General features: G+C 50.4%; 1 protein-coding gene across 1 annotated transcript; it reads right to left on the reverse strand.

Annotated features, from left to right (window-relative positions):
• Positions 1–981: 981 nt before the first annotated feature.
• Positions 982–7,759, reverse strand: ZC3H12A (zinc finger CCCH-type containing 12A). The gene is made up of 5 exons (XM_059830833.1): positions 7,266–7,759; positions 3,859–3,998; positions 2,833–3,067; positions 2,198–2,304; positions 982–2,082 (listed from the first exon to the last, which is right to left on the reverse strand). The coding sequence occupies exons 1-5, from the start codon at positions 7,757–7,759 to the stop codon at positions 1,058–1,060; spliced, it is 2,001 nt and encodes a 666-aa protein (XP_059686816.1). The 3' UTR covers positions 982–1,057.
• Between the last annotated feature and the right edge of the window lie 2,997 nt (positions 7,760–10,756).

Raw genomic sequence — 10,756 nt, forward strand, 5'->3', positions numbered from 1 at the left:
TTACAGAGACAAATATTAAGGAATCCTCAGGAACAGTACTGGCAGCAGTCCAGACATGACTACAGCTGTTTTACTGAATGCTCAAAACTATTGCTGTTTGAAGAGAAAAGGCACAATATCATAAATCCTCCTTGTCAGTGTTGTACTGAGATAGCCTAAGACAGGTTACCAGCCAAGGTCAACGTTTTAGAGCAGCATCAGTGTGGTCATCCACGTGTTCTGACAACTGCATTTTTCAGCAAATGCCAAACACACAACTCGCATGTAACTTTTTAGCAGTGTCAGGCCTCTCATCCTGAGAGAGGATTGCACTCCTAGCTCCTTATTTCTGGGAGCTGAGCAGCTTGCTAAGCACTTGTGGTATATATTGGAGAATTACCTTGTCTCAGGAAGGTAAGCGTTAAGTGGGAGGGGTATGGAAAGCTTCATTAAAGAAGTGCACCAATAAAACCAAATTAAAGTCAGCTAAACCTAGCTCCATGCTAGATTTATAATCCAACATTTTCCACAGATCTGCATGGTAGGATTTAGTAAAGAGGCTTAGTTAAGAGCTAAGAACAGCCTTGACAATGCATTTCAGTCTTCACAAATAAGACTCACACCACTGCAAAGGTAGTACCCCCTTATCTTTCACAAGCCCCCTGGCATCCTCCCTCCCTGTGCCTGTTAATACACTAAGCCATCTCAAAACTGAAGCTAATGGGAGGGGTAAGGTCACATTCAGTTAACAACTGCAGGAATTTAGGGTGTGCCTGACTCACCATGCAACCCCAAAGGAAAAATCCTGCTCTGAAGCTGCAGCCTCTTCTGTTCAGCACCCAGAGCCTCTTCAACATTCTCTGGGGCAGATGGGACCCTAGGCTGCTTCGAAGAGGGGCACACTGTCATGTCTAGACCAGAATTTGCTGTGAGCATACCACACCTGGTATCCAGCCTCCAACTGGAGCCTGGTATTTCCAAGGAATAAGGAAGAGCCTCAGAAGGCATTATGGCAGCTACAGAATGCAAACCCTGCCCCTCAAGCTTTTGACATGTCTAGCTGCCTGCAGCATCTGCTTCACATACCTGGGTTCTGAGACTTGTACGTTAGTATCTCTGCAGCTAGCCTTTGGGGATCCAGAAGCCGAGGGAAACGGTTCATCACAGCATCAACTAAATGGGGATGGAATATGCCACACAACTTTACATGCACATTGGCCCGCTCCTCTGCAAACTGGTCAGAGACAGTCCACTGGCAGGAGTCCCCATATGCTGGCCCTGGGGCTCTCTGTACTGAACGAGGATCTCGCACACTGGTGGATCTCACTTGAGGTGGCGGCATCTGGTATGGTTCAGACCAGTACTCACGAGAATGGGGTGGAGGGGCATTATACTCATTGGGCAGACTGTATTGCCCAGCATTAGCTGGGTGTACTGATACTCCATACCCTGAGAAAGAGTGAGGTGGCCCTGAGCAAGATATCTCAGGGCTATACTGCAAGAAACTAGCACCAGAGGAAGACGACTTATGGGAGCCATGCTTGTAAGAGACAAGACCATTTTGCTCCAAGCTGGGAGAATGTGGGTAGACAGGTCTCTGCCTACTGCAGGTGCAGACTGCCACCTGATCAGCATGGGAATGATCACAGTGACTGGTAGATCTGTAAGGCCACATGTCGGACAGTTGGTTCTCCAAAGACCCAATGCCTGAGTCGAGATGCTCCTGAGAGATACAAGACAGAGAGTCCATATGAGGCTGCTGGTACCTGTCAGAGGACCTGTGGCTGCCACTGTGAGGAGGTACAGTGCCTGACATGCAGCCTTTGACCTGAAGCGGAACATCACTGGGTTTTGCTTTGTGGGCCAAGCTTTTCCTCTCTGCAGAGACCTTCTGCAAAGAGCTTTTATCACTCTCTGTGGGCACAGAGCATAAGAGCTCTGCCTGGGAACCTCTTTTGCCCTTTTTCTCCTCCTTGGCACTGGTACTTCTGGTAGGAGACAACCTTGCATTGGCTCGGAGTTCATCAGCTAATGAGCGCTGGGGCTGATTGATCCTTTCGGGGTGGTAGAATTTACACTTAATTCCGTAAGTGCATTTCTTCCCTGCAAGGAAAGGCAGAACATGGCATGAGCATGGAATGACCAGTGAATTTTACTAAATGCATGAATTACACTTGCACAAACACCTCAGTCTTCATGTTTCGAAGGCAGGTCTTACCATAAGGGCACTGTTGTTTCTTGTGTTCTGGCACCACAGGTTTCTTTCTCAGAAAGTTATCCAGGCTGGGGCCATGTCGCCCTAAGGGATCATCTGGAGGCATAAACCTAAAGAAAAATAAATCTTGATCAGGAGCAGTTCACTTTCTTGGGTCAGGGTTTCATTTCTTCTAGAAGTCTCCCATTTCATTGAAGGTTAAAAGCTATCTGAGCCCTAAAAAGTTTTCCCATTTCACTGCAGTGACAACTCTTCTGTCACGTAGTAAAGACTGGCACGAAGTGCTTCTCTTCAGTCACAGAAGAAGTTTTGTGTTCTGTTGCTGACCAGAATTAGTACTTGCTGCTGGACCTGCTAACAATTGTCCTGTGAGGAAATCAAGTCCTGGAGCTCTCCTAGGAACTCCATTAAGGCAGAATTCCTAGCTCCAAACCATGAACAGCTATTAAGATGACTCCAATTCCTTATGTCTTTATACCTCACCACAGCTGGGCAGTTCTTCCCACCACACTTCCTTCTACCAAAAAAATCTCTACAGGATTTTTTTTCCATTCTCTACCAGCATTTTGCTCTTTTCATGAAAACAAAACAGCATGCTCACATGGATCTTTAAAAGCAAAGAAAGAATGGGAACATACTTGTCATTAACAAAGGAATACATCAGCAGACGCTCCTCAATGAATTTCTTCCACTCAGGACGCTCATTCTGCAGGTCCCGATAAGTATCATTAGAAACCACAATGCCATCAGACTCATGTGCCAGTTTCACAATGAATCGATCATCATAACAGACAACACGCTTGCCTCCAACCCGCCTGGAAGGAGTGAAGACCAGAATTTTCTTCTTTTCAAGGTCACGGAGAATGTACTGGTCTAGAACAAACACAACTGTGAACACACTTACACAGCCCAAAGACCTTTGCACACATAAAGTAACATTATAAATAAATGACAAAATTAATGTCAAGTCATTTCATCTCTCCACAATCCAGCCTGTATTCTCATCTCTTTTCTTATACTGTCCATCAGGCTGTCAAAGGTGGATTCCTAGCTGCGGTGCCTGCATGACACCCAAGAACACTCAGCGCACACCACAGAGGCTGCTGTAATGCAGCAAGTCCCATCCATGCAATCCTTTGCATGCAAAGTGCAATTTGCATTTAAGACTGGCAGGCTAGTATCTTTTGTAGTACCATACTACATGCATAGATTTCTGAGTAGAGTTACTTAGAAATCTCAGCTGTTTGCAAGCTCAGAGCAAACTGCCCTCAATTTGAGTAATTCTGACTAAGCTCCCATCAAGCTTTAACTTTTAGCATGCAGAAATTCTGTACAGGCTACAGTGTCAAATATGTTACAGTCAAATACATAGCATGAAGATGTGTCCCTGAAAGAGGAGAAAATGCCAGTAATAAAAGGCAAGTTAAGAAGCAGAGTACTATTACATTCTTTGTTCTCTCAATTATTCCAACTGATCCAGGCAAGAACTTGCTTAGGGGAGAAGTTAATGACTAATTCTCACTGGTCAGCTCAGCTTACTGGACCTCCTACTACTCAGATCTTCCATTCATAAGTTAATTACTAACTAGCCAGAACTTTGCAAGCTCATTAAGTGACAAAGCAGTAAGCCTGAAAAGCTACTTTTGGTTTTCGTATTTCCACACCTGTTATAAGTACATCTGGTCTTGGCTGCTCCTTCCTCCAAGATGGCACAAAGACTGTAATATCCTTGTGTCCCCTGTCCCAAAACCACTGGACAGCCAGAAGGATACCTCGGCAGGAGAACACTTCTTTGTTTCCATGGCTGCATCGAAGAAGAAAATTGAGAATTTCAATATTCAGGTTATGTACAGACTAGTCAGGGAATACACTAAGCCAACAGATCCCGCAATTCAGACCACCTTTACTGAAGAAGTGTTAGAGTAGCACAGTTGGTATTCGTTGCTCATCTCATGTAAATAGCAGCACTAAGATCTTCAGAATTGCTGTTGCTTTTAGCACCTCAGTATACCAGTAAATACCCAAATCCTCACTGGGAGGGAGAAAGCAGCTGTAACTGTTGCAGCTGCTCTGAAACAGAGCCTTTGCTTCAACTCTGGACTCCAGACCTTTATTTTTAGCGCTGAGTACAATGTCATCTTGAACACCCTTTGTCCTGTTCTACCAGCTAGCACCAGTGGCTAACCTCTGCCAGTGTAAACTGCACCCTCACTAAGTGTTTTGCTTGTAAAGTTAAGGAAAACAAGACATTTAGGTGCTGTTAGTTGATGGTTGGACTTGATTATTTTACAGGTCTTTTCCAACCTTAGTGACTCTGTGATTTTATGCGCTCAAGGACATCAGCACTGAGGGAAGATGCTTCTTCATTATATTATGGCCCAAAAAGTCAGTTACAAATGCACTATTTGCACAAAATAGCAACATCTCCTATTAACAGGATCAGTGCTGAATGTCTTAACAGCACTTGGCAGTTTGAGAACAAAGTTTGACAACAGCTACGTACCAATGCAAAAAGCTGCTTCTTAATTATTCATTAGGTCATATCAATAAGTTCCCAGAACTTCTAAGAGGAAACTAGCACTCCTGTTTTACGAGTGCCAGTATTTACGATGCAGTCAGCTCTTCTGTTGATAATGGTTCTGGCAAACGTTCAACATTTCTGTCTTACAGTCCAATTTGTCATTCTGGGGATCTAATAGCCCGTGTTTCAGGATGACACTCTGGTAAGATGTACTATACCGAAGATAACTAGGCTCATAGTTCAGTAAGATTTTCCCCACCTGGGCACTACCCCTGCCTCAAGTCTTACTCTTCCCATCTACACTTGAATGACATTTCAACTCCCACCACCACTTAGCATGCTAGTGAACTCCTCCATGAAGTAATTACTAAAGAGCTTACATCCCAGCAGAGGCATTGCCAAGAAGCACTATTACAGCAGTACAACCGTACCACTAGAAAGAAACTTTATTTCTCCTCCTGTCCTCACCCATCTCTGAAGCTATTAAGAAAATTGAAGAGTTGGACCAAAATAATTATTCTATAGAACTATACATTTAACACCAAAACCAACACATCTTCCTTAAAAATCCCAAATTACAGAAAGGCTGACATTAACAATCAGAAGAAAGACGCTCTAAAAATTTTCTCCAATGTCAGATTGGTTTTGCTATAGATAGCCAGACACAGGTTACTATTGTCTTTTAGAGATAAGGGAGAAAAGCAGAGATTTTTCTGAGTCCCTGCTACCAACCTCAAATCTACAGAAGGCAGCTAACTGGGCTGATCTGATTTGGCAGCAGCCAAGAAAAAATTCCCTTAGAAGGAAGTAAAAACTAATTTCCACTATGATTTGCATATGTTTGTCAAGAGCTGTTCAGGGAGGCCGCTGTACACACTGCAAATGAATCAGCAGGGAACATCACACCATCAATACAGGAAGTTTCAGAATGGAATTCCCCTTCTAGCAAATTGCTTAAAAAAAGCCAGACTGCTTTTCTCATGTCAAACTCTGTCCTATCGGCAGTGTTATTACCGCTTGGCCTGCCCTGAGTCACATTCCCTATGATCTCTCCTGTGCTTTTGGGATAATTTTCATGGGTAAGAGGCTCCTCATTCAAAAACACAACCAATTCTGTTCTTTAAGCCTGAGCACTTATCTAAGGTAAACTTCACTGCAAGAGTCACACTTATCAGCCCAGGTCTCACAATGGGCCATTTTCCTCAAGTGACTGCACCGCTGCTGGAGAGCCACAGCACCAGGACTGTGCTCTCCTGCAGATGCCCAGGACACATCTTTTACTGTCCAGCCTGGCTCGACTGCCATCAGAATTCCTTATCTGCCCTGGGACTCGCAGGCTCTGTTCAGCAGTCTCACAGAAGGCTGTACCCCATCTTTTCTCAGAACTGTCAACCACAGCTCAGAGAAAGCCACACCTGCAAACACATCTCAGCTCAGCACTTTCACCTTAGACAAAGTCTACAGTAACACACACAGCAGCTGTGTGTGCACCCTGTTGGTTGTTGGGTTTTTTTATAAAAAGGCCTGTGTACACAAACACACATTACAAGATCTATTAAGCTAAAACACAGAAAAGGAGGCTTGCTTTTGAACCGCAACGACAAAGCTCAATTCAGAAACCTGGTGCATTAAGTTAATGGAGCCCAGACCCCCCCTGTGTAGAGGGAGGGAGTGCAGCACCAGGGGCTGGGGTGGGGGCAGGCAACACTTGCCATCGTGGGGAACAAAAACCGAGGTGCAAGTAGGGATATCAGGCCAATAAATACTGAACCCAGAGATTCCGGGGTACTCCATGGATATTAGGGCTCCTGCATTCCTAAGTTACTGTTCCAACCCAAGCAGCTTCGCAGGCTGCCTCTGGTTGCAGCACCTGACAGGACCTGTGCCCTCAGCACCAGCACACCCGAGATGCTGAGGGTGAGTCGCAGCCCTGCCTTGGTGACACCATACACTAGAGTGCCCCTTCGGCGTCCCATCCCTTCTCTACACTGTAGAGAAATTTAACCAACATACAAGAGTCACAACTTGGAGACTGGTCTCCAGTGCAGGAGACAGCTCCATATTACAAAGCGTTCTCTAATTAAACCTGTAATTATTTATTGAGCAACTTCCTGCTACAGAAATTTACATAAAGCCATTAGATAAGAGGACAATGTATCTTCAGCTATCCTCCTCCTAAGCTAGAGCATAGAAGGAAATGTCTATTTCCCAGGAAGCATGCCCGCTCTTGTCAGAGCCCTGTGACCACTGGTTATGGGCTGGCAGAGACCATGGGCAGGAGAGGCCACCAAGGCAGACTGCCTCTACAAACGTGATGCTCATCCTCCTGAGAGCTACGCATACTGGTGAGGTGCCCTGGAAAATATTACCAGCCAGGGCATCCAGCAGCGGCTGTTTGCAGTGAGAAACCCCCAGAGTTTTTCAGACTCCAAGCTCTTAGCACACCTCGTAGCCAGAGGTCATGCAAAACTACGACCTCACCGGACGGCCGCCACCAGCACAGACAGCCCCGGAGAGACCGCCATGCCCTCTCAGAAGCCCCCAACACACCTCATGGCCACATTGCTGCCATCAATAACGATGGGCTTCAGGTTCTCGCTCTCCGTCTCCTCCGGGGCCGGCGCAGGCGTGGGGGTCTTGTTCGCGGCCCCCCCCCGCGGGACCAGCGGGGCCTCCTTGGCCTCCGGCGGGGCCTCGGGGCTCTCCCGCTCGGCCGGGCCGTGCTTCACCAGCTCCCCCAGCACGGTGTTGGTGTCGGCGTTCAGGCCGAGCTTCTGCAGCACGACGTGGATCTCCTCCGAGGAGTAGCCCAGCTTGCGGAAGAAGTCCACCTTCAGCTGCATCTCGGCGCTGTCGCAGGGCTCCCGCCCGGGGCTCCCCACCTCCTCGGGCGGCTCCGCGCCGGGCAGACCGCCCGGGCCAAGGCAACGGCTCTCGCACGGGTCTCTGGCGCTCATCCTCTCTCCGAGCCGGGGCGCCGGCGGCCTGGGGGCCGGGAGCGCCTCAGGCCAGCCCGGGACGGAGAAGACGCTGCCCGCGCTCATGGCTCCCCGCGGGGGACTCCCGGCCTCCGCTCACGCCCCGGACCTGCGGGCGAGGATGGGCGTTAGCAGCGGGCCCGGCACGCCTCCACGCGGCCGCCGGCCCCCCCGCGCTCCCGGCTCGGCCTCCGCGGGGCCCCGCCAGGGCCGCCGGGCCGGGCCAGGCCAGGCCGCGGCTGCCGCGTGTCGGGCCGGGCCGGGCCGGGCCGCCCGTCCGTCCCGGGGCCGCCCGCCCCCCTCTCTTACCGGGCTGCCGCCGACGGGCCGCCGCTGCGTCTCCATGGGGCCGGGGCAAGCTGGGCGGCGGCCGCCGCTTTATACCGGGGCCCGGGCAGCGCCGCGCCAACGCGGGAAGGGCAGAGCCGCCGGGGGCGGAGTGGCGGCCGCTTCCCGGTCCGCCCCGCGCCCCGCCCGGCCGCGGCCCCGGGGCGGGGAGGCGGCGCCGCTCGGCCCGGCCCCGGCGTGCGGCCTCACCTCGGGCCCTGCCGCCGGGCCTGCCGCTCGCCGGGGCTTGGCCGCCCCCCTGCCGCGTCCCCGGCCCCTGCGGTTCCCTTTGGTCCCCTTCCAGCCCCGCCGATGCCTCCCTGCGGAATAACCCCGGCAGATGTAGAGACAGGTCCCTGCTGCAAACACCTGGGGTTTATGCAAATCGTGTTGCAATGCGGGCAGATTTGCCCCGACAAGCGTGCTCGTTAGGTAAATGCTCCCTTCTGCTTCCTGCTCTCCGCAGGGACGGCCGTGCGCCGCGCTCTGTCACCCGCGGCCCTTCAGCCTGGCGACGCGGGGCTGCGAGCCGAGCAGGAGCCGTGGCAAACCCCCGAGTCCGCGAAGGCAGGCAACTCCTGGATCAAAGAGGTCCATGCGGTAGAGAGGCTGCTTCCTCAGAGGGTTTTCCAGCTTGCTCTTGGCTGCTGTTACTCTGAGGTTTAAAACATTAAAACTCCAGTCCTGGACCTTTTTTACGTTCCCCCCACCAGCAGAGGTGGATGTCAAATGGGAATTGAGTCCCAGAGCTCCGAAATGCGTGCTCGGTGCTTGCCGGGAGGGAGTGCATCTCCCGACCCGTACGGGGTGTAAGGCGGTACCAACCTGCTGCCCCTCACCGTGTTAAAGGCCAGCCTTTGGCCTAAGAGCTGTCAGGAGAAGAGCGCTCCAGCCCCAGCGCACTCAGCGCCCAGCTGGAAAGCAGAGGAGACCCGCCAGCAGAAACTGGAAAGGGAGGGAAATGGGACAGAGGGCAGGGGACAGTGGGTTGTATCGGGTGCAAGGACAATCACCGAGGAGTCGCTGAGAATGCGCCACTGCTGTTGAAGCTAAACCTAAGCTGTAGGCAGCTTTAGGCAGAAGGAACGTGTGAATGCACAGCCACAAGCGTCAGGCACATCGGCAAAGGTGCTCTGTGTATTTTTATGTTCTGTATGAGCTGCGCTTCCAGCAGCCAGTGCTTGGACACAGCATATGGTGACACTGAAGTCACCTCATGGATGGACACGGCAGAGCGCGGTCAGGGGTGCTAGCAGTGTCCCCTGCCATGGTGGCTCCTCCTGTGTCAGCGGTGACCAGCCCAGAGGGTGCCCAGACAGGCTGCACGCCGGGTGTGCACCACGCAGGAGGCCGGGGTCTCTGACACACGTCTCTTGCACCACTTTGATCCTGGGTGCTGTGATGCAGGTGGCTGTGATTCAGCCGGTAGTGGCTTATCAACCGGGCTTTTTGAGGAGAGGAGAGCCAACAGGAAGCATCTATCAATCACCGGTACCTGTCCCCTGACTATTCGCTAAAGCCACCCTTACAGACTGTACGTAACTGCAGGAATTGAATTAACATTTCACAATGTGCAAAAATTTTACGTCTCTGACTTCTGATTAATCATTCCTAAACAATTTAATGAAGGTAGTTGCAAATTTGCTTCCCTGAGGCCATGTACCAGAGCCCAACTTAAGAGCAAGGGAACTCTCCCAGTTACAGGAATACATTTGCATTCATCTTCCTTGTGGTTACCCTGAAACAATCATTTTTTCTTGTCTCTGGCCATGTCTGAAACCGCATTGTGTACTCAACAGTAACACACACACAGAGGCTAGATTCAGATCAGAGATAATATCCTTAGTCAGTACTTAAGTAGGTGCTTTCCCAACTCCTCTTTCCCTTGGAATCTACTCCAGTCAGCATGAATTTAGCATTGTTTGTGTGCTTTTGCTTCCAGGCTAAAGTCTATTGCACCAAAAAGTATGGCCACAGATGAGCTTTTTATAGGAAATAACCCAAGTAAGAGCCACAAAGCTGGATCTTCTGATTTATGCAAAGCAGTGACAGCAACTGCACGCTGCCTGTTCTGATTTGGTAAAAAGAGAAACCGGGATAGAGAGAGGGTCTGTTGGCTTCTCCACCCTAGAAGTCAAAAGGGGTCATATGCTGGCCACACCCCAAAACTCCCAGTGGTTACTTTTGATTTTTTTTTTAATTTTTTTTTTTTGTATTTGCATTTGCAAACTGCTTTGAAGAGAAAGTTTGCTTCAATTGTTTGGCATTACAAGGGCTGTTGCGGAGGCTGCAGCTTCTGAGGATATGAAGATTTCCAGAACGAAGCCTCTGCCAGGATCACTGGTGCGCTGAGACCCTTCGGTATCACATACACGGCAGGAGTCCCCTGCACAGGGAGAGGGGCTGCGAGAGCAGAGCTGTCCCACGGTGCCGCCTCCTCTGCCTGCTGGTGAGACAGGCTCCTACAGCTTCTCAGTTCCAAAGCAAGAAACCGTCTCTCACTTAATTGGTGTGATTTGAAAGTGTGTTGACCCGTTCCACTACACAGCACAGAGGAGGAGGAGGAATTGCGGTTAAACTCTTGGTGCAAACAAGCCTGGAGTGTCTTCAGGGACAGTCATGCCTCTGCTCCGCTGTCCCCTGGACCTCATGCTGTGGGGCTGCTGCTGTACCCCCTTCGCGGTGGTCTCCAGGAACCAGCTGCTGTCCTGCTTCCTCCAAACACGCCCAAAGGTG

This window comes from Gavia stellata, chromosome 29, assembly GCF_030936135.1.
Source record: "Gavia stellata isolate bGavSte3 chromosome 29, bGavSte3.hap2, whole genome shotgun sequence".
NCBI classification, from domain to species: domain Eukaryota; kingdom Metazoa; phylum Chordata; class Aves; order Gaviiformes; family Gaviidae; genus Gavia; species Gavia stellata.